Source organism: Bos indicus x Bos taurus, chromosome 29 (genome assembly GCF_003369695.1).
Source record: "Bos indicus x Bos taurus breed Angus x Brahman F1 hybrid chromosome 29, Bos_hybrid_MaternalHap_v2.0, whole genome shotgun sequence".
Taxonomy (NCBI): Eukaryota; Metazoa; Chordata; class Mammalia; order Artiodactyla; family Bovidae; genus Bos; species Bos indicus x Bos taurus.
The window spans coordinates 29,010,631-29,035,276 of NC_040104.1; the positions used below are offsets into that span (position 1 = coordinate 29,010,631).

At 36.1% G+C, this 24,646-nt stretch overlaps 1 protein-coding gene across 9 annotated transcripts in view; it reads left to right on the forward strand.

Moving 5' to 3' along the window:
- GAS2 (growth arrest specific 2) overlaps window positions 1-24,646 on the forward strand; it is a 180,200-nt gene that overhangs the window by 41,986 nt on the left and 113,568 nt on the right. For all 9 annotated transcript variants that reach the window (XM_027531528.1, XM_027531527.1, XM_027531532.1 and 6 more), the window contains one exon: window positions 11,102-11,223. In XM_027531528.1, the coding sequence (XP_027387329.1) occupies window positions 11,102-11,223 (122 nt within the window). The remainder of the gene's footprint in view (window positions 1-11,101; window positions 11,224-24,646) is intronic.

The window sequence follows — 24,646 nt, forward strand, 5'->3', positions numbered from 1 at the left end:
GTTTTCAACAGTTTTATGTCATCTAACCAGAGCTACCACATATATAAATGCAGGTGGTATCTTTTGTGAGGAAGCCTAATTAAGGGGTGAGAGGAGAAATGTAGAAGGCATCCTTAACGTCCATCACGCCCCAGAAATAACCTTCACTGTGCTATGGAACTGTATCCACCAGAAGGAAGGGCCATCTTTCATTTATTCAAGGGAAAAGCATTTATCTCCATTATACAGAGGAACTCAGTTTAACTTAAACAGATGGGTTTCCTCCCTCTTTTGTGTGTTCACTGATTATTGTTTTATTAGCATTTTATTGACTTCAAGCTGTTTTCAGATATGGGCTCTCACAAGCATGGCAGTGTATACAGTAAGGCACAGACTTGGCATAAACTGCATGTGTTTGAACCCCAGATCTGCCAATTACTAACATTACAATCTTGGGCAAGTTATTTAATCTCTGTGCTTCAGTTTCCTCATTTATGAAGTGGTAATGAGAGTAGGGTTGCAGTGAGATTAAATAATTAAAATATGTACACTGCTTAGAATAGCGCCTGACATAAACTCTATGTGTGGTGGTGTTATTCCATTTATTCAGTCTAGTGATACAATTAATTTGATTTGGTGAGTAAGTTTATTCATTTATTCAACAAATATTTGAGTATGCAGCAGCATAATGTATTATTTGAATAAAATGGACTCTGGAATCAGAATGCTTGAATTCAAATCTCATTTCCATCACTTGCTAGATTTGTGATATCAAGTAAGTATCTGAATGTGCTTGGGTTTTGTCATCTGTTAAATAAGTGTAATACTAGTATCGGAAAAGACTCTGATGCTGGGAAGGATTGGGGGCAGGAGGAGAAGGGGGTGACAGAGGATGAGATGGCTGAATGGCATCACTGACTTGATGGACGTGAGTCTGAGTGAACTTTGGGAGTTGGTGATGGACAGGGAGGCCTGGCATGCTGCGATTCATGGGGTCGCAAAGAGTTGGACACAACTGAGCGACTGAACTGAACTGAACTAGTACCAACCTCAGGAGGATTGTTGTAGAGTCAACTGAGATCATCCATTTTAGAACAAGGTCTGACATATAGTAACCAGCTAACTATGGTGAATACTAGCTTTTGTGTTTATTGTATTGCAGCACAGTCTTCTGAGTACTAGAGTGTGGAGTGGTGATTAGGAATAGGCAGATTCTCTGTTCTTATAGAGCTTGGAGTAGATTGAATATGAAATTAATATTAAATAAGTGACAATGAATAATTAATTGGATTTGCTATAAACTGTATAAGATATAGATTGTAATAAGAATGTAAAAACAAGGAGGTGGGAGTGAGGCAAATAAACAAGGGCTTGGGGGAAATCCTTTTTAAGGGCCTTCCCTGTTGGCTCAGACAGTAAAGAATCTGCCTGCAATGCCAGAGACCTGAGTTCAGTCCCTGGGTTGGGAAGATCCCCTGGAGAAGGGAATGGCTACCCACTCCAGTGTTCTTGCCTGGAGAATCCCCATGGACAGGGGAGCCTGGCAGGCTACAGTCCAGGGAGTTGCAAAGAGTCAGACATGACTGAGTGACTTTTGCTTCACATATTGGAAACTGAGATCTAAAGACTAATTAATAGCTAAGCAGACAAATCATGGGAAAGAGCCTGGATAGAGAGAAAGGTATGTGTTGGATAGGAAGGAGTTTGGTGTGTTGTAAGAACAGAATGAAAGCTTGTGTCAACAGCATAGATTAAAGGAGAGGGGCAGGGAGATATATGAGATTTGTTGGACCTAGAGCATGTGCTGCTTTGAAGACCAGGTTGAGGAGCTTATAATTTATTGCACGATCTATGAGGAGTCCCTGAAATGTTCTAGGCAGGGAGAAATCATGATTAATTAGAGTATAGCCTGATTACACGGGTATGTTTCAAAGTCCCATGATTTTTCATCAGAAGCATTTTATTTGGTGAATGTGATCGTTTACAAAGTAGCTTGATCAGTGTGAGCAGCCCAAGACAGCCTCGAAGAATAGAGAGTCAGTGTATGTGTAATGGAAATATCCTTGGACTAAAAGTCAGGAGACCTGGCTTCTGACTGGGAGTCAGGAGACCTGGCTTCTGGTTCTGGCTCTGGCACTGGGTAGGAAACTTGCCCAAAGTCACTCAGCTATCTTTTCTGGGCTCAGTGTCCCCAACCATAAAATGAAGGGATTGGAGCAGACGATCTCTAATGTCCATTCCAGTTCCAAAAGTCTAAGTTTCCAAGAAATCCATCTCTTAAGACCCAGTTTAAAATCATCAATAGGCACAAACAAGGAGAAACCAATTTACATAAATGAATAATCATTCTTTTAAAGAATGAGAAGGCTAATGTTTTCAATATTAATTGTTGGTAACACAAATGCAACCAATAGCTTGTGAAATTTTCTCAGAAAAAAAAAAATCTTAATCTCCAAGTACCACCTTCTGTTAACTTGAATTTATAAGAGTAGAAAATAATAAATTTTAAGTAAATATCCTCATGGTAATCTGGAAAGTAGACCAATAGCTTGAGATTATTTAAAATGATAAAGCATTCAGAGGTAATAAAATACATTATGTTCTAGAATGGTGATAATAAGGAAGGGAGAAAAATATATGGCTATGATATGTTTTTATTACACATGATAGATACAATTAACATTCATATATTTTAGAAAGGAGCCATTAAAGCAAATTTTAAGATAATTTTTACTAGTCATTTTGTCACCCCAGAAATATTTGCAAACTTTATTATACAACCTTCTTTCAATTTTTAATTTTTATCTTCTTGAAGGTTAGGGATAGTTGGTTGAAGCCTAGAGACAGAAGGTTGAAAGTAGTTTCAAAATTCATCCGATCTCCCAATAAAGCATTTGAATTTTTTGGTGAGGTAGAAATTTGCATACTAAATTAAAGCTTTTAATAAGATTTTACCATTGTAGTTTGGACCTTACTTGTAGAAAAATTTCTTCTTTCTTTTTAGTAATACTTGACTAAACTGTAACTTTTTTTCTTCTATGTATTTCAATAAATATTAATGATATTCTGAATTCATATTTTTTGTTCCTACATATCAAGTGTCCATTTAAAAGATGGAACTTCTTAAAGAACACTCATTTTGCGTTCAGGTTTTTGGGTGGATAAAAATTATTTGATAGAGAAGAAAGTTGTTTCACTGATTCATGCTGCTGCTGCTGCTAAGTCGCTTCAGTCGTGTCCGACTCTGTGCGACCCCATAGACGGAAGCCCACCAGGCTCGTCTGTCCCTGGGATTCTCCAGGCAAGAACACTGGAGTGGGTTGCCATTTCCTTCTCCAATGCATGAAAGTGAAAAGTGTAAGTGAAGTCGCTTAGTTGTGTTCGACTCTTAGCGACCCCATGGACTGCAGCCTACCAGGCCCCTCTGTCCATGGGATTTCCCAGGCAAGAGTACTAGAGTGGGATGCCATTGCCTTCCCCTCACGGATTCATAGACCAATATTAAAATTTATGCCATAAAGTAACAATAGCAAATTTGCAATAGCTAATTTTTAGACTAAAATTTGGACTTCCCTGGTGGTACAGTGGTAAAAGAATCTGCCTGCCAATGCAGGAGACACAGGTTTGATCCCTGGGTTGGGAAGATCCCCTGGAGCAGGAAATGGCAACCCACTCTAGTATTCTTGCCTGGAAAATTTCATGAAGAGAGGAGCCTAGTGGGCTACAGTCCATGGGGTAGCAAAGAGTCAGACAGAACTAAGCACGCACATATAGCAATGGCAGACTAAAATTTTTATATTATGATATAAACCTGTCTTATGATAAATAGTGAAGGTGAATAAATTGTCATAATAGTTAGGAGTTGTTTATAGGGTAGCATACCAGTCTGATTCATGAGAAAATCACCAGGTGATATTTACTGACTGCTCCTATATCTTTGTAGTCCAAGTATGGTTTCTAATAGCTGGCACTGTGGAGTTTTATGACCAATATTTAGAAAAGACAGCAAAATAAACCTGAAGCAAAAGAATCTTGCCTCTTAAACATTTATCTGACCATTATCCCTTGCTATATATTAAATATACACATTTGACTTTATTTTAGGCTTTCTGTTTTTGTTATTTTTGTTCATGATTTGTTAATTATGTCCTTCAGACATATTTGAACGTCAAATGATTATACAAATAAACCTTGGGGAAAGACTTGTCACTTTGAGTAAGCAGTATGTTATTAAATTAATAGTCCCAGATTATAGCAACTACTTATCATTTAAATAGATGAGACACATTCTATGTATTTCATGATTTGGGGGCTTAGGCTTCCCTGGTGACTCAGTGGTAAAGAATCTGCCTGCAATGCAGGAGACGCAGGAGGCACGGGTTTGATCCCTGGGTGGGGAAGATGCCCTTGAGGAGGGCATGGCGACCCACTCCAGTATTCCTGCCAGAAAATCCCATGGACAGAGGAGCCTGGCGGGCTGTGAATAGGACATAACTGAAGTGACTGAGCATGCACGCACACATCATTGTTGATGGTCTCCTGAAGACTGTTGTTGACTTAACTTTGAACTAAATATAGCAACATGCTGCTGCTGCTGCTATGTCTCTTCAGTCATGTCCAACTCTGTGCGACCCCATAGACGGCAGCCTACCAGGCTCTGCCATCCCTGGGGTTTTCCAGGCAAGAGTGCTGGAGTGGGTTGCCATTGCCTTCTCCATATACTAACATAAAAGTTCTCAAATTGTTTATTTAATTTGTATTTCTTTAATCATTTGAAAATGATGGTCTACCTTTATCTTCAATTATTTAATAATACCACATGAATCACATGGGAGTATACTTTTGAAAAAAGATTTGTAGGTGTTAAACATCACAGAAATTGATATTGTTCTTAAGGATTTTAATTTGTTAGAGTATAGGTGTATATGTTTGGATATATGCAGGGACTTTGAGTAAATCAAAAGGTATATGACAAATCAAGCTAAGCTAAATTGATTTTACTTATAATTAGAAATGCATTATGACAGTTGATGTTAGAGTGATTTCCCCTTTCTTAGACTTTCCTAGATGCACATAAAAGAAAATTCAGTTGTTATATGCTTACTGTGATCGATATACTGGGTTGGCCAACAAGTTTGTTTGTGTTTTTCTGTACCATCTTATGGAAAAACCTGAGTGAACTTTTTGGCCAACCTATTTTAATATTTTTATTTTTTCAGTTATTTCTAAAAATCCCATTTTTAGCATTAAAAAGTTAAGCACCTATTTAGTGGAGTTGCTGCTGTCTAACAAGGTAGGAACAGCTCTCTTTTCTTTTTTCGTAAAACCATTTTACTAAGTACTTATCCTGCAGAGAGCTCATATTCTGGATGTAGTCAATAAAAATTCCTTAGGAAAGGTGGTATCTTATGCTAGTTCAGAAGTTTAAAGAATCAAGTTTATGTTCACAAGTTGACACCTTTCAGAGCAGTTACTCCCTAATTCTTTTCACCCAACTTTTCCAGTGGAAGCGACTCTGTCTTTTCTTGATACAAATGAGGGGTAGACTCTGAATCTGTGTGGAGCAGGTGCTGATCTGGGGTTTCTGGGTATAATCCATCATTTCCTATCTTACAACCTTTACATTTCAGTCTCAAGACACTAATTTGAGTTGATAGCAGACAAGTTGCTTTGAGTCGTCTAATTGGATAAGTAGACCATGATTGAGAGGTGTAGTGGAGACTGGAGTAGAATTTGATCATATCTGGATCACCCTTAAGATAAGATATACCGGTTTTCTTGTGCAGTGAATCAGGCTACGTATCAGGGCACGCGTGTGTTTGTGTTAAGTTGCTTCAGTCATGTCCGACTCTTTGTGAGCCTGTGAACTGTAGCCTATCAGGCTTCTCTGTCCATAGCATTCTCTAGTCAAGAATACTGCAGGGTTGCTATTTCCTACTCCAGGGGATCTACCCAACTCGAGATGGAACCTGCATCTCTCATGTCCGCCCTGCAGTGGCCAGTGGGTTCTTTACCACTAGCGCCACATAAAAAGCCCTTCCATATCAGAGCATGCCTAAATGGTATTCTCCATCATTCACCAATCTGAAAGGTGGACTGCTGTTCATTTCTCGGCACCACTATCTTCAACCCCATTCTGTCTTGTTTTTTTTCTGAGGGAGTTTCTAGAGAGAAAGATTCTGTGAAGTTTTCTACAAAGAAAAAGACAACTGCATTGAATGCACTATTATAGGAAATAGTCATTTGTATATTTAGCTAACACTAACCAAGCATGGTGGTTAAGAACGTAGACTCTATAACTAGACTTTTTGGGTTAAAGACCCAGATTCACTGTGTGAGCTTAAGCAAGTTATTTAATCTAAATACATCAATTTCATCATCTGTAAAATGGATACAATATAAACGCCCTGCGGTTTTGTGAGATTAAAAACATGAATTCATGTAAAGTGCTTGACATATAGTGAGAACTCAAATGTTAAATATCATTATTAGATGCTGTCATATTTTAGGAAACTGCTAACTTAGTAGGAGGAAAACATTATTTCCTAGCCAAATAAAAGATAAAGGTGATAATCTTTATGGAAATGATGGCTAGCACACATTTCTGGGAGAAATACACTTGTATGTACAAGTATGTGTGCTGATTTTACTTACCTGACAAAATATTTCAGTCGATGATTATCTCATATCATTGTGCCCTCATAGTTTAAGAGGAAGTGACTGATCACAATATTTAACCAACCTCCCTGATCTCTGTCTACTGGCACTGGTCATGACTGAACTGATGGTGTGAAGATCAAAGTCCAGAATTATGAACCCAGAAAGTAAACATATTTCTTCTAGACTTGGCTATTTTGGGTTAACCTTCAAGCCAATAATATAGACAACCCAGTGTGGGCTGGTACGCCACCATCATTTAATTGTATCTATTCATTACCCCTTCTTTCCCTAATTATGCAAAAAAAAAAAAAGGAAAAATAGGATTGGGGAAGAAATAAGTCTATGATACTAGAATCCTACTATTTCTAGCATGCATCATCTAATGTCTCAAGCCAGCTACACAATTTATATTAAAGATCTGGTTCTGTGTGACAGAGATTTACCTTTGTATAGAGTTCCCTTGAGAAATTTAATTAGTAATTCATAGTCTATTCTGTTGGATTTGTTGTGATTAAATTCAATCAACTTTATATTCTGTTTTTAATATATTTTTGGTGATATTAATGCAGAAAGTATGATAATATATCATCCCATATAAGGATTATAGTTGATTTCTTAAAATTATATACTATATTTAAAGTATATATTTTATGATTCTTAATTGTTGGATGGAAAATATGTTATATGTGAAGGTTTAAAAAAATTCTCTGCTTGCACTTTTCCTTCATTTGAGTCATACATTTCAGCCATGAAGTATGTAATAGTGTCTGCTTTAGCCAAAAGAAAAAGTCCCACCTTTTGGAGCTATAAAATATACAGAATTGAAAGCTGGCACCTAATATATTTTTCATTAGGTACAGATGTTCAATGTAAAATTCCTCAAATATTCATGAAAAGCAGGATAACAAAAATTTTTTCAGGTATAATTCAGAAAAAATAAAAGTCATACCTTTTGGTAAATTGCTAATGACTTTTTAATGAATGTCATTTTTCTTTTTATGACTTAGAAGTTCTTTTAAATTTACGTACCCTTGTCACTTAACATTATAATAGAATCTTTAAGTTTAGGTAAAGTTTACCTTCTTTACCTTGACATATTAAAAAAATATTTCTAATATTTATTTTTTATGCTTGTTTGTAAAATAACTTTCTTATTATTGTTAGAAAATGCAATCCAATATGGTGAATATATAGTAAAAATTCTGTTATGCTGGCTTTTTGTATCTTGAGACTGCTACTTTAATTCCTGAATTGAGTTGAACTGCATACAATTTTGAAGTAGTAATAGTTCTGTATAGACTATCTCTGTGGTGAGTACTTAGAGCTACTGATGTTTTGCCACCTGCAGAAATCATTATCCTAACTGAGGGCTAAATGTGAACTATCCAGTAGGGAAAAAAGAACATAAAAAAAGTAATTCTTTTTCCTCTTTCACCTGCCCTTCCCCCCCAAACTATAAAAAAAATCATTTAAAACAGATGTTTCTTAAAGACCAAATGAATTAGATATTGTGAGTTTAACTTTAAGCCAGTAGTTTATCTCTTGTTCCAGTTGGTTTATATTTAAGTGTTTGCAGAATTGAACTACATACATTTTTCTCAAGATAAAATGTAATCTTATGACTCTCTGTGTAAAACTTTAAAATACCTCCTTTTTATTTTTTTGCCTTAACTACTTTTCTTTTTTTTAATTTTATTTTATTTTTAAACTTTATATAATTGTATTAGTTTTGCCAAATATCAAAATGAATCCGCCACAGGTATACATGTGTTCCCCATCCTGAACCCTCCTCCCTCCTCCCTCCCCACACCATCCCTCTGGGTCGTCCCAGTGCACTAGCCCCAAGCATCCAGTATCGTGCATCAAACCTGGACTGGCATCTCGTTTCATACATGATATTTTACATGTTTCAATGCCATTCTCCCAAATCTTCCCACCCTCTCCCTCTCCCATAGAGTCCATAAGACTGTTCTATACATCAGTGTCTCTTTTGCTGTCTCGTACACAGGGTTATTGTTACCATCTTTCTAAATTCCATATATATGCGTTATTATACTGTATTGGTGTTTTTCCTTCTGGCTTACTTCACTCTGTATAATAGGCTCCAGTTTCATCCACCTCATTAGAACTGATGCAAATGCCTTAACTACTTTTCACAAAAATAATACCCAACATTTTCTCAGAGTTTTACAAGAGTTTGTTTCTTCATTTGTTAATTCACATGCCCACTGAACAAATTTACTAGGTACATTCTATGTAAGTAACATTCTGCTTACCTCTCTAGGATATATATACCTCTAAAGGTTTTTAATGTACTGATGATGACAGGAACTTTATGCAAAGCATATCAGCCATAAAGGAAGTTTGATGAGTGTCAGACTGAGTGATACTCATAAGTATGAACATATAGAAAGGCAATCAATTGTGTGCTCAGAGAATCTCTCTGTATTTCTGATTAAAAGTAGAATTTGGCTAGGCAGATAAAAGATAAGGGGGTGTTGCAGGCAGAGGCCATGCCTAGAACAAAGGCATCAGAGTGGAAATGGCAAGGTCTGCTAATGGACCTGGGAAGGCAGGGTGCAGACCAGGAGCGAGGTATAAGGCAGTTCAAATAGAAAGGTAGACTAGCAACATATGAGAAGACTTAGTATACTGGATTACAGAGTATATGTTTTATCTTTTAGGTAGAAGAGAAGATAAGGGACTATGCCACAAAGATGAAGATTGACTCAGTGAGGATTGTGTTTAGCAATATCAACTTTGGTGGTGATTATATGTTCTGGAGACAGAAGTTGAGGACTTGAAGACTAGTCATTGCTCTTGTTGATAGAGTTTAGGTATCAGATTATAAATTTTTTATTAAGATTATGGTTCTAGAAACAGAAGGAAACTTGTATTCTGAGAATTACAAAACTAGGAAAAGGAAAGCGCTTTGGGAAGGGAGTTTTGAGGAACATTTAAGGAAGAGATTAATGGTTTTATAGAGCTGAGGGGATGAAGCAATCAGGAGAGATAAAGAAGACAGTTTCTTTGGGGGGTTGACAAAAATGTACTAACATTGACTGTGATGATAATTGTACAATTCTGTGAATATATTCAAATTCATTGAATTATGTACTTTGACGGAGAAGGCAATGGCACCCCACTCCAGTACTCTTGCTTGGAAAATCCCATGGACGGAGGAGCCTGGTGGGCTGCAGTCCATGGGTCGCTAAGAGTTGGACACGACTGAGCGACTTCACTTTCACTTTTCACTTTCATGCATTGGAGAAGGAAATGGCAACCCACTCCAGTGTTCTTGCCTGGAGAATCCCAGGGACGGGGAAGCCTGGTGGGCTGCCGTCCATGGGGTCGCACAGAGTTGGACACGACTGAAATGACTTAGCATGTACTTTGAATGTGTGAGTTGTAAGATATGTGAATCATATCCCAATAAGGCTTTTACAAAGTGAAAAAAAAACAGAAGAAAGAAAATATACTTTGGGAGCATGTAAAAAAGAAGGAAAATAACTTTTACCCATTGAAATGTCAGAGATGGAAAACTGTGAATTATGTTCATAAGACTGGTAATTGAAGCTATGGATGTTTATAAGGAGAGGCAAAAAAGCAGGGATATGAACTTGATAATTCCATACTTTAGGCACTGGGTCAGAAAGGGGAGGAATGGTTAGAGGGATAGTGATTTCTTATAGAGAGTTTATTACTTGCATTAACTTTACCTGTATTATTGTGTCGACTTAAAAAAATGGACAAAGTGAGAGTCGTGAGTTAAGTTTTATGTGGGGCAAAATGAGGACTGCGGCCGAGAAGACAGCACCTCAGATAGCTCTGAGAGACTGCTCTGAAGAGGCAGGGAGGAAAGGTCAGTACATATGTGATTTTGGTGAAAGGGAAATACATGCAATCAAGTACATATTTTTCCAGAAGGTTTCTGCTAGTCTCATGAAACTTTTTGCTAGTCATGAGAAACAGTGGCTACTGTGAAGGATTTCAGTGTTTTTCTAGATATGAGGGGTTTTCCCTGGTGGCTCAGAGGGTAAATAATCTGCCTGCAGTGAGGGAGACATGGGTTCGTTCCTTGGGTTGGGAAGATCCCCTGGAGAAGGAAATGGCAACCCACTCCAGTATTCTTGCCTGAAGAATCCCATGGATGGAGGAGCCTGATAGGCTACGGTCCATGGAGTCACAAAGAGTTGGACACAACTGAATGACTTCACTTTCCTTTCCTAGATATGAGGAGATAAAAGAATTGGGCTCATAAAGAGATCAAATTGAGACCAAAGGAAAACAAAATTCCAAAGAAGCCATTTTTTTTTTTTTCAGTGATCTCTTATCCCAGATATGTAACTCAGCAGTAAATGGAATTTTGGTGATTAAAACTGCATCAAATATGTTGGCATGAATGTCACATTTGGGTTGGGGAATGACTGTGCTTTTATAAGACTTCTTTTTGTTATTGCAGGGAAGGAAATTACGGCAGAGACTTTTATGGAGAAGTTGGATAATGGTGCCTTGCTCTGTCAACTTGCAGAAACTATGCAGGAGAAATTCAAAGAGAGCATGGACACTACCAAGCCCACCAAGGTAAAAGATCCCAAGGCAAAATCACTCACTGTCAGATGGCGGACTGCATTTGCGATAGCTTACAAATTGAGTTTAATTGGAGGATTTTGTTGTGAATGGATGCATTAATTCCTCTATTAACAACAAAACATGGAGGGTGCTTTCTAATTAGGTACCATGTTATTTGCACTCTAATTACAGATGATCCTTTTGGTTAAGTTTAATTAAATAGAAGGTTATGGAAATTGACATTAATAGGAAATAAATACTGTATAAAAACTGGTTGAATCTGATATATTGATTTAAAATATAGCAGAGAAATAATATGTCATCAGGCAATGAACAAAATCTAGCTAAGAAAGACATCGTGAATAGGTCTTTGTTTCCAAATAGAATTATTATGGCTGTATATTGGAACAAAATATCTGGAATATGTAATTTTTTTGCTCTTTTTAAGTAAGCAGTAGATTGAACTAAGTAACTATGGACAAGTTATTTTCTTTCTGACTGTTCAGATTTCTTTTTTGCACATTGTTTTAATACTTTCCCTAGCTATTATAAACACATAATAAAAGTGTGGTGTTAGATATTTTTGAAGGGAACAATGTAGATGAAACTTTTCTTAATTTTACATAGAGAAGGAAAAGGGTAAGAAAAAATGAGGTTAAAATAATATTAAGACAGCTTAAAAGAAAAAGAAAAAAAACTTTCTGCAACTCTGGCAAAAGAAAAAGAAAAGCTGATTATGTAAAGTTTCTTTATGATTACTGAACTAAAAATCTAAACCAAAGATCAAGCTCCCTGAATTAATATATTTCTTTTTGTAGCACTGTAGTTAGTTTGGGGATAAATTTTTCTTTAGTTTTTTATATCACTCTGTAAAGTATTACATAATATACAAAGCCCCTCCATTTTTTTTTTTTCCCATCTTAAAATCAGCTCTGTGAAAGTGTTAGTTCAGTGGCTCCCAAACCTTGCTGGGCCAAGGAATCACCTGAAGATCCTTAAAAACTATGGGGCCTGGCTCCTTTACCTGAACATCCCGATTTAATCCATATGGAGAGGGACCTGGGGGCTGGGGTATCTAAACAACTCTGCAGGTGATTCTGACGTGCAGCAAAGTTTGGGAATCACTGAGTTCATTTTTCTGCATTTAGATGCAGATTAGATGATTTGTGAAAGATCACCCTGCTAGTAAATGATGGAGCAAGAACTTGGCATAGTGGTCCTCTTTCCAAGACAAGTGCTCTTTCATTTTGGTTCTCTGTGCATAGCTTAGACATGAAGAAATTGCTTATGAAAATACAAATTTAATGTTACAACTGTTAGGACACCTATTTTTCTCTGTGGCTTCCATTATAACGTAATTGGTCTCTACTTCTGTTCACTAATGAGAAAACATGATGCCTAGAAGGACAATGTGTATAGAAAATTTACTCTCAAATAACAGAGGAAAAAAAAGTATTGTGCCTAGACTTGTTTGAAAGCATAACCTTCGTGTTGGCTAGATCCTGCAACCTCTATTTGTATTATGTATTGTTGAGAAAAGAAAGCTCATTGTCTCCTTATTAAGATCGTGAACTCTTCCAATTAACAAAGTGTAAACAAGGTACAGTTTTCTGGTTTTATTTTGTAAACTTCTGCTTTTTAAAACAGAAACTAAGATCCCTTAATAGAATTATAAGACTGTCAAGGGTAAGATAGCCCCCAAAGCATTACTCTATTGCACAAAGGCTTTGATATTGAACAGATTTTGCTTGGGTTCTAGTTTTATTATTTATTGAGTGGGTGTGTCTGAGGCTTGGCTTCATTATCTGTAAAATAGGATTAAAAAGCATGTATCTGTGCCTCCCAGAGAGTATGACACAAAAAAACTTATGATAAACATTACCTCTCTTCCCCATTTGAGAGAGTTAAAAGATCCTGATGAGAATTTTAGATTTACTAGAGGAAATCAGAAGAAAAAGTATTTTGTGAAAGTTTAGAGTTAGCATGTAGCTGTTATATCCAAATATAAGTATATTTGCCCCAAATCTCCATAAAAATATGTAATATTAAGGATAGCTAGAGGTCGAGTTTGTTAGCTATTTCCTTTGAAACATTTATTTCAAATTATATTATTTTTATAATAAGACTATAAAACATAAAAAGAAACAAAGGAAAATTTTCTTTCAAAGTGAGTAAAACTGCAACAAGATTTTATTAAACAACTTTCTTGACCCTAAGTCATTTAAGTGAATAAAAGTGTATTAAATAAAAGTGAATCAAGTGTATTTTGATTATGATAAACATATTTTAGCATAAAAGCTCAATCGTCATAATTAAACAAGTGTAGATTTTTAAAAACCCATTATGACCTAACTTTCAGTGCTTAGAAAGTCAAATTTATTCTGAGTTAGAAGTTAACACAATTGCTTTTGCCTGAATTGCCTTCTATGCCCTTGGCAAAATTCATATATTTCACAACTTACTTCCAAAGCAGCTTAAATCAAAATAGCATGTGCTTTATTTTATGAAAAATGCAAAGACAGCTAGTTTTTCTTTTTTGAGTTTTATGAGAAATTTTCCAAAAGATGAAAAGCCAAATGGCTAATATCTTCATAGCTATTGTTCATAAATATAATTTTGTCACAATTCATGGTTTTTCAATCCATCTTTGTCTATAAACAGAAATAGTTGTTATTTGAGATTCTACAGCATTTTGTTATTATTAAATCTAAATTTAAACTAGCATAGACTTACTAAAACCCAGGTAGTTGAGTTTAAATGGACTATTTCCCTTAGGAAAAAAGGGAGACTTTCAAATTGAAGGTTACAATATTAAGGTCACAATATTAAGTTTGCTTACATGTGTAAGTAATTATTTTCCACCTTGGCATTTTGAAATTTAAGAACAACTGTGGAAGAGATAATGAGCTGACCAATTACTTTGCTGAATTAGTGAAACTATTATGTTTAGGAAGATGTTAAAACAGAATTACTTAAAAAAATCAACAACAAATTTGATCCCATCTAAAGTCACGTTGTAGGAAGTCCTTTGTAATTTTTTTACAGCAGCTTAAATCTCATGTTCTTATTCTCATAGTAATATTTTTACTTTTCCTGATTGATGGTTAATTTGGGAATTTTACAGCTGTGTAAACACATTAGAGTGAGTAAGTTATGTCTGGTATGTGTGAAGCATGTCTGTGTTAAGAGTGATTTAAACACTATTAATATTTGCAAGTAAATTGAATAAATAGGTTAGACAGTTTACGTATTTAATATTTTAGTTATAAATGCATGACTCATAGCCTATTCTGACTTAATAAAATACCCTGAATGAAAATAAATTATATCCTATGATTCTTTCCAAGCATCAGTGGATCAATTTAAAAAATAGCCACTCTACGTTTTTAGCTGTGAGTAGTTAATCTTAGCCTTTGGGTTTTCTCATTTTGCATGGGAGCAATGCAGAGATTTCACAAAATTAGGCCATAGTTGGGTAGAAGCATTTGAGTCCAGTGGGCTGCAAGTGAATGTATAATTTGGTTTTGATTAGTTTAAATATACCATAATCTGATCAATTCATTATAAAAAATAAATTTTAATAATCCAAGAACTGAGGAACTTTAACAGCAAAAATCTGAACAGAATTAACTTTCCAATATCCTGCTGAGATTTGAAAACCAAAACAAGTGGTAAGTCCACGGTTAGGTTTTATGCCTTTTGACCCTTAATTGCCTGACTCAACTTGGCATCTCCAGTCAAAACAAAATAATCATTACATCTTACATGTAATCATTATATTACATATGAACTTTCATGTCCTGGTCTAAAGAGTTCAATTGCAGGAACACTTTGTTATTGTATATTTACTGTTTTTCTTCTCAGTCATAACTTGCTGATTTGTGTACACGATTCTCTGAACCACTGGGGCATTGACATGGTGCAAAAATACTCAAAAGATTCAACCTCTCTTTTTCTCCTAACATTCCTTTCTGTTTGTCTCATTTATCTTAAGAGACTCTACCCCAGACATCAGAGTTCCCCTAGGTTCAGAGCTTCCTTTGACTTCAAAGAGCCCTGGGTGGTTAGATCAGGTTTGAAGTACATGAAGGGAAAAAGAAAAAAAAAAAAAAAGAAGTTCTGTTACTTGGTAAATGCTGCATTATGCTCCAAGGAAGGAACTGAGCTTTCAGTGTCTAAATGTGGAATCCAGCCCTTGTTTACGGCAAAGGGGAAAGAACATCCTAGTCAGATAGAATACCCAGAGTACATTTGCCCATCAAGAATACCTGAGATCGCAGTACCTGAGGATGTTGTATCATCCAGGAATTAAATACAACATAAATATTAGAGTTTTTCCCCTCAAAAATCAATAGCACATTTTGTTGAGAGAATATCTTATCAAGATTGAATTCAGAGAAATTGAGAAATTTGTGTGTATGGCTGATATCTCGGATAGAACAGGAAAATTTGGTAGAAGTGATAAAAGGTTTTTGAAAAGAAAATCTCAGCTGTGATTATTGTACAGGAATCTGTATCTAGCTATGCAACTAAAATAACTGAATATTTCTTAAGAAATCCATGATTTTGAAATGCCAATATATTGCCAGTATTAAACCAACAGTAAATCATGACAAGAAGAAGGAAATATAGGTAGAATGATATAGAAATAAATGATTTTTGATGGGCTATCTTGCTGCCTGGGTTTAAGAAGAAAAAAACAGGAAAGTCAGTAATAAAGTCAAATTCCTCAGAGCTAAAGGAAATAAATATAAATATTGTCAAATTTTGAATAAAGTCAATTATTTCCTATTATAAAAGTTAAATTCTCTTGTCCTTATTTCTCTGAGTCCCTGAACACTGGACAAAATTTTCATTTCTAGCTTAGGGATAACGAAATGTCTTGCTTAACGTTTTTATCTTTGTGAGTTTTTTTCTGTTCTGTGCCTTCTTACAGGGCACGCATGCTTAGTCGCTCAGTCATGTCTGACTCTCTGTGACGCTACAGACTCTAGCCTGCCAGGCTTCTCTATTTATAGGGTTTTCCAGGCAAAAAGTGATACACATGAATGGGGCTTATGTGCTATAGCATAAATGTTGGTGTGTAACATGAAATGATATGAAAACATTCCTGACTATTTTTTCACCCATTGTCAACTAGGCATAGGAGACTTGATGTGGATTTATATATGCAGACTGAGGAAGAAAAGTAGTGTGAAAAGGTGGATAGGATAGGAAGTGAATAATGTGCTAATGGAATTTACCTGGCTCTTCAGGCCTGATTGAACTAATCCCATAGGTGACACTTTTACTCCATGGTAGAGTATTGCTGAGTACAACTGAAAATAGGACCAAGTTGATTATCTGGCACTGAGTTCGTTATAAACCATTCAAGTTTCATTGGCGTTAGTATCCTAAAACTGAGATTCAACCTCCATCAGACAACCATAGCTAGCTAGGAACCCTTGAATGATGTCCTTTACAAACAAGGCAATTTCCCTACACTGTCTACTCTACTGGACTCAGAAACTTTTTTTTGTTGGCAAAACTCCCTTCCTGGATACTCATGGAATTTATCTTACACCTGATAGAATGAATATATTTTATGAAGTCATCTAGATTTCCTCCTATTTCTGCTCTTCAGGATCAAATCAGTAAAATATCATGAGAGTGGAAGAGTTGATATCTTGTGGGATGTTGAAATCCTCATGGTTCCTATAGGTTATGTCACAGAGCTGAAGCTGATGTGCAAGACAGTAAGTGCTCTGTTATTTTTGTCAAGTATATGTAAACTGCTTCTGGAGTTTTCTATTTGTCAGGATTAAGAAAATTACATTTTCCTTACCAATAGTTGCATGCCAAGTCCCAGAATATTTATTCTTACATTTCAGTGAAAAGACCACATCTGGGACAACTACATCTGGATAGTAGCATGAATTCCTGAAATTTTTTCAAAATTGTGATATCTTAATTGGTCCTTCTATCAAATATGAATTTATTCCCTGTCTCAGGGAATAAAAATTCTGAAAACTGCTAAGAATACCCATACCAAATACACATTCAGGAAAAAAAAAAAAAATTAACCACTGATGTGTTCATAGGCACAATAGTCATAGTGTAACATGGACTTAGGTCAGGTACCTGTCTATCTCCTGATCCCCACAAGGCATATCCGTCTCCCTAAAGCATAGTAAACAGTTGAGGTCACTTTGATTATTAGAAGGAAGCTTTACAGTAAAGGCTTGAGATCGGCATTCCTTTCATTCACTGGGATCTGGGTCATCAAATTGGCTCTTATCTGTTAGAGCACTGCACCATATTATGATATTTAGCTATTGTCTTGTTTTGTTCTTTATTTATTCCTTTATTCTACTCTAAGATCCTTGAAAACATGGTTTGTGTTTCATTCATATATGGGTCGATTATAATAACTGGCATATAGGTGCTCAGTTGACATGTTTTGGCTGAATAAATAAGTGAATGAATGAATCAATGGACTAATGCAGACATTTACTTATAGATCCAGATGTTATTATGAGATGATTTTTTAATTCTTAAGACTTCAATTCTTATCAAGTTGGGAATTCCTTCCTCTGCTGGTTTTGCTTGGCGAAAAAGTCTTTGACCTATTAATACAAAATCATAGGGAACAAAATTGACTTTCTAAGGAATGGACAAAGCAGGAGATTGGAGGATTTTAGGGTGGTGCAGTGGAAGAACAAGGACATTAAAAGCACTGACAAGAGATGGCCTGAGCAGACTAGTTAGTAAGGAATGGTGGAGGAGGTTGGTTCTTTAGTCAATTGTAGGTGTTATTTTATATTCACATGTCACATTTATTATTTGAGTTCAGAGTGTTAGCTACAACTAAAAATAATGATACAAGGAACATATTAAAATATCCAAATGTTTTATTCACTTTGAGAATTTTATTTCAATGCCTGTTTATGATGTTTGCCATAGTTCCTGAAAAATAAAATAAAGATGAGATGAGTGATAACCAATAGTTTTATGAGTTTGTTCACCATTGAGTATTAAGAGGAAGAATAATTGTAGGGCCTTTCATGTGACAGGTTCTCAAGAGATAGTTTTGACCTGAAATGAAGTATTGTTATAGCAATTAAGGATTGTGTTTTTCAATCACAGAAGAAGCCATAAAGATGAAATTGCCATGTTTGTTTCTTATTTTTCTTTACATCTTTTTCTCAATAACTGCCCCTCTAGTCCAATAAAACAGTTGGTGAGCGAAATGGCACTATAAGAACTATTGTTTCATCTCAGCCCTTAATTAGCTATCTACCAAAACACTGTTTAACAACCAAGGTAAAAGTAAAGTTTCTGTAAAACTGTAAGAGGGAATCAGAGAATTTCAGTGCTCAGGAATAATAAGCAATAAATATTGCTATTGGCTTTCCAAAATTGTGTTATTTTACCAATAGATAACTCAAAAAGAAAGATAAAAATGGTCATAAAGGGTAGCAAGTTCACATATTATCAGCCTTTAATAATATAGAATATTATAAACTATAAATATTTCATAATAATTGAGTCCTACTTATGTATGTCATTTTAAAATTTGATAATTGGTGAGTTTATGTTAGGAACAGGAGATAATATTATTCATTTGGATATTTATGTATATATGTGTTGTTGGTGAGAAAGAGTATGGCATAAAGATAGACCCAAGGAATTTACTCTCAAGGAATATAGTCTACTCCAGGGATTTACTGTCTGTTAGGGAGAATATAAAGGGCTTCCCAGGGGGCACTAGTGATAAACAACCCGCCTGCAAATGCAGGAAACATAAAGAGACGGGTTTGATCCCTGGGTCTGGAAGATCCCCTGGAGGAGGGTATGGCAACCCACTCCTATATCCTTGCCTGGGAAATCCCATGGACAGAGGAACCCAGCAGGCTGCAGTCCATGGTGCCGCACAGAGTCAGACGCTACTGAAGCGACCTAGCGTGCATGCAGGGAGAATATATGTATGTGGTAGTAGATAGATTTTCAGATCAAGTAAAATATAATTTATTATTGTTATGTTTACCTTCTTTCTTACTTACCTATACCAGTAGGTGCTGACCTTTTTGTATGAGCAAAAACAAGTCATTTACCCCTAAGTTCTAATGTTCCTTTTACATTGGAGTTTACATCTGATGAGCTTTTTATGCTAAGAGATGTTAGAGAGGATGTTTTTAGCCCCATTGTAAAACTCGACAGAATTCCCACAATCCAAAATGAGGGGGAGAAGAAGAAAGGCCAGGTAAATTTGCCAAGTTTCAGAGGTTACAAGTTTATGTGGATCTGCTGATAAAGGCCTTTCCTTCAAATCTTTTTGGAAAACTGTTTCAAAAGTTCCAAGTGTAGGATACTATTTAGTAGTGTGAATGAGGGTTGCATTAAAGATATGTGAAGCATAAGACAAAAAATAAAGCATGTTGAACTGAAATTCCGGAAAACGTGAAAAAAAATTAAAACAGATCCTGGATTAGAAGGAAGCTCATACACACACACACACACAAGCATAGACATCCACATTTTTTCATCTGCATCAGAGCACCAACAGAATGTTGCCCCCCGAGCATAAAAGCAAACCTGATCAAATATTTCCATGATGATATCATCTATTCCACTTACATGCTCACATCCTGCATTTTAACCACATTCAGGCACATGGGCAAGACGAAATTGTAAAAAATAGTGTAATTGGGGAACTATTTTCATGATATTTGATAGCACTCATTGTGGTCACTGCTGTTTCAAAGCACTGTGGATATAGAATATTGTGTCAAGAAAAGTCACTCGCACCATATGGAAAGAAGAAAATTAATTAATTTAAAATGAGCTGTTACTAAATGCTTTGGAGAAATTCAGGTCATTTAACAAATCAATAATGATTATGCATGCCATTTATTAATGGAGAGCATACCCAGATTTTATAATAAGAACATTTTTAAGTGGCTGAAAATCAGGGGAAAAGGGTTTCTTTTTAATTTAAACATGTCTGGAGATTGCTAGGTGATTTAACATATAAGTACTCACCATATTGATGTGTGTGTGGTCCAAGAGAGGTGGGCCCGGTACATTACAGGCTAATGGCATAATGTTCTTTCGATGAGGTAACTGAGTTTACAGTATATAGGGCTTTTCAAATGTATCTTAAGCTTTTAGCGGCTGACTACATGAATGCCTTCTGTTGTTTCACTTAGTAGTTTGAAAATGCATTACATATCATGCATGAAGCTGTCCAGTATGTATTCAGTGTTTATATTACTTTGCTAGTCATGTCTAATTTCACACCAGCATAGGCTGCTTGTCCAATGAATAGCTTGCTAGCCCCACTGCTCCATATAAGAAATAAGTAGCAATTTGTGTATACATTTATATATGTATAATTACATACATATAAACTAAATTGTCAATTACAAAAGAGGAACAATACTGCATTTTGTCCCATGTTGTCATATTTGCTTTATTGTGTATAAAGACTGAAAAGTAAATGTCTGACCTTTTTCCCTCAGATTAAATGAATTCCCTGTGATAGGATAATGAAGCAAGCATTTGTTAAATTCTTACTCTGGGCCAAATAAGCTTTTTACATGGATTAAATCATCAGATAGTTTAAAACTTAAGTTACATCATTTCAACTCGTCGCTCAAAATTCTCCAACGGCACACTGACATACGTGGAGTAAAAGCTGAAATATTGCTAACAGTCTGTAAGGCACTATGCGCTCCGTTTCCCAGCTCCCTATCTGGTATGATTCCCTGTGACTTTCCCCTCACCCAACTTTGCTGCAGGCGTGCGAGCTTCCTTGCTGTTCTCTGAACCCAACAAGCAGGTTCCACCCTCCACAGGGCCTTTGCACTTCCTTTTCTGTCTCCTTAGGGTTGTCCTCCTTCACACGTGTGTGTGACTCGCCCCTCACTCCCTTCACATCTCTGTTCAGATGTCATCTCTTGGCTGACACCTAACCACTCTATATAAAGTACCTTAAGGTTGAGCTTCTAGATTTTTCAACAAATAGTTATTGAATGGTAACTGTGTTCAAGATGTTCATAACTAAAAAGGAAAACAGTAAAGCATTACTGTCACCTCTCAACGGGTTACAGTCTAGTTATGAAAATAAAATATGAATGTATAAAAATGCAGATATCAATGGTAAGTACTCAATAAATCGCATGTGTCAATGGTTTTCAAACTTTGTTTCACCATAACATATATTGCATTGGTGAAACTTTATCAGTTGCTCAATAAACATCTATTAAACAACTAAAATATGCAGGACAAGGTAACTTGTGGAGTGGCAGGGAAGGGAGAATAACTTTAAGCTAATAATTAAGCCAGCAGTAAATTATAGCTTTGTTACCTCTAAGTATGGGGAAGTCCAAGTTATATGAGCAAGTAAGAAGACCTAACCTAGTCTTGTAGAAATATTTTTCTATTATTCTGTAACAGGAATGGGCATTAGGCAGAGAGGGAATAGTGAATGTTTCAAGTAAAGAAAATAGCACATATGAAAGCCCTTGAATATCAAAGAATAACTTTGAGGAACTAAAGGTAAATGAATGTATGGATACTATAACTTAATAGTAGAGCATCAAGAGATGAGACCAGAGCTAAGTTTTGCTGGATGTTGTCTTCTATTTTAAGAACAAAACTATACCATTTCACTGTTTTAAGCAGGAACATGATCACGTGTTTAAAAAGATAACATTAGCAGTGTGAAGAATGGATTAGAAGAGGTGAAAATGGGACTGAGGACCCACTTAGAAAGCTATTGACCGTTTAGCCTAGGATGGTAGCAGAAATACTGGAAAGAAGTAGATGGTTTTGAGCTATACTCTTGGTGGGCGTGGTAGGATTTGGTGATGAATTAGATAGAGTAGATAAGGGAGACTGGTTCAGGATTTCATAAAGAAAGAAATGGATGACAGTGTTTTATTTTACAATTGAAAAAGCTGGGGAAGAGTTGAGTTGAGGGAAGATCATGGGTTTCTACATACTGTGCAATATGCCCCCATTGGTACCCAGGAAGTGCTGTGGACTCTCTGCCATACAAATCCTTTAATTTCTGCTCAAGAAAAATATAAGCAAATGAGTAAGAGGGGGACTCTAGTATTAACCTTGAATATGCCTTAATTGCCATAGTCCTTAAAAGATATTCAGTTATAAACCATTAGATCAGTAGTTTTTTTTTTTTTTAATCACAAACATCTGTAGACTTAACTCTTAAATTGAAACACATCATTGTACACCAACATCTACTGATACAGATAGGAGATTCTATAGGAGTTCAGGTAACAAGTCAATTTGTCAGCGTGCTCAGGAAGTTTCTGTGGAAGCAGTGAAATTTGAATCTCCCAGACCTGATGTTAATAGACGGACAGAGAGAAAAGGCAAATACAAAGTAACTTTGTGGTTAATGAACCAAATATTGAAGTTGGAAAGATATAAGCATATTCTAGGAGTAGTGAACACTTGATTGATGTGAAGAGTTCATGAAGAGAATTTGGCACATGGACTGATTAAGCTGATGAACCGCAAAGCTACAAGGCTTAAGCATTTGAATCATTTGCAGACAGTGAGCTGGAGACTGAAAGCACTACATTTAGAAAAGTTGATATGATGATGATGTTCAGATTTTGTTAGAAGGATTGGGGTTAAAGATAGGAAGAATATTTTGTGAAGTTTCTGCCTTTGTTCATACATAAAATATTAGAGTGTTTAGAGTAAGAATGTCAATACTATATTGCACAGAGCAAGATATTTGAATACATGTTTATTAGAAAACGGCAGTGAGCTGGATTGATTATTTATTGGCCACAGTAAGAAGGGATGAGGGATGAATCAAAGCAAAACTATGCTTTTTGAGGTTTGAAAAACTACGATGATGTGGGGACAAAACTAACAGAAGGAAGTTCTGTTTGGGAGAGAAATATAATAATTTGATAGTTATCTTGGATGGCAAGATATATAAGTGGAAATGAGGAATATTTTTGAGACCATGTCTATATGTTTTAGTGATCATTAAAACCCCCAACAGTTCACTGAAGCCACAGGCTGAGTTTTATATCATTTTTTAAAAAGGTTCCCTTTGTTTCAGTTTTCTGACAAGCATATATTTATACCTTACTACATGTCAGGCATTTCAAGAACTTTTCATATAAACTCATACATCCATCATAGCAACCCTGTGATGTAGACACTATTATTAATGCCATTTAACATAAAGTGAAGTTGGTTTGCATACTTGAAGTTACATAAGTAGTAAATAAAGATTCCAGATTCAAATCCAGGCAGCCTAGCTCCAAAGTTTGTGCTTGTAACCATTCCATTCTGTTGCCTTTTGCTGGGCAAATGCTTTGGCTACACTCAGACTGGTATTTATCCAACAAATTTTCCATAAGCACTATTTGAGAGATGCTGAGGATAAGATGGTGAACAAAACCATACACTGTTCCCTTCCTCCTGGACTAAACCGTCTGGGGGGAGACAGTTGCTTATCAGTTAATCTCATATGGGGACATGGCAGCAAGAGCACTTGAACATTGTGGATTTTAAGAAATTATAAAGCAGAATTGAGGGGTGGTGTTTTGGAGTAAGTGATCCATCATCGGGGATTGGGAGGTAATTGGACAGAGATGTAGAAAGGGCAGAGAACAGTTCTGTGTAAGGGCTGTGTGGTTGCAGGGAGAGTGGGGAGGATGGGAAGGTGGGAGCAGAAGCTAGTGTGGCTGTGGAAGACTGAAGGACCATGGAAGCCACTCTGGAAGTGGAAGCCTAAGGAAGGCTATAGAAGCCACTGTGGAAGCTGCTTTTCCATAGTGTGGCTACGGAAGAGTAAAGGACCGTGGTCCTAAGGTCAGTAGGTGGAAGCCAAGCTAATACAAACCATGGAAGCCGTATTATAAGCAGCTCTCTGTCTTTATAAGTGGGCTTCCTTGGTGGCTCAGACAGTAAAGAATCTGCCTGCAATGCAGGAGACCTGGGTTCAGTCCCTGGATTGGGAAGATCCCCTGGAGAAGGAAATGGCAACCCATTCCAGTATTCTTGCCTGGAGAATTCCATGGAGAGAGGAGCCTTGCGGCTGCAGTCCATAGGATCGCAAAAAGTCCAAAATGACTAAGTGACTAACACTTCTTCTCATGAATGTAAAATCTCAAACTTTTCCTATGTATTTGTGGGCTTATTTTATTAATTACAGATGTGGTGATATAACTGTTTTTCAACTCTCATCAGGGTATTTCGTGTAAATAGACTAAAAGTAGACATGTATTTGAAAAAAATAACGTTAATTGGAGATAAACTATGGTCTAGGATTGGTATTAGGCATTTTCCAAAATATCTTGTTTAATTATCATAAGAAATTACAAATGATGAACTTGAAGTTCCAAAGGTTAAATAGATTAAACAAGCATTCTTGATCACCATCTTATTGCTGATGATTTGCAGC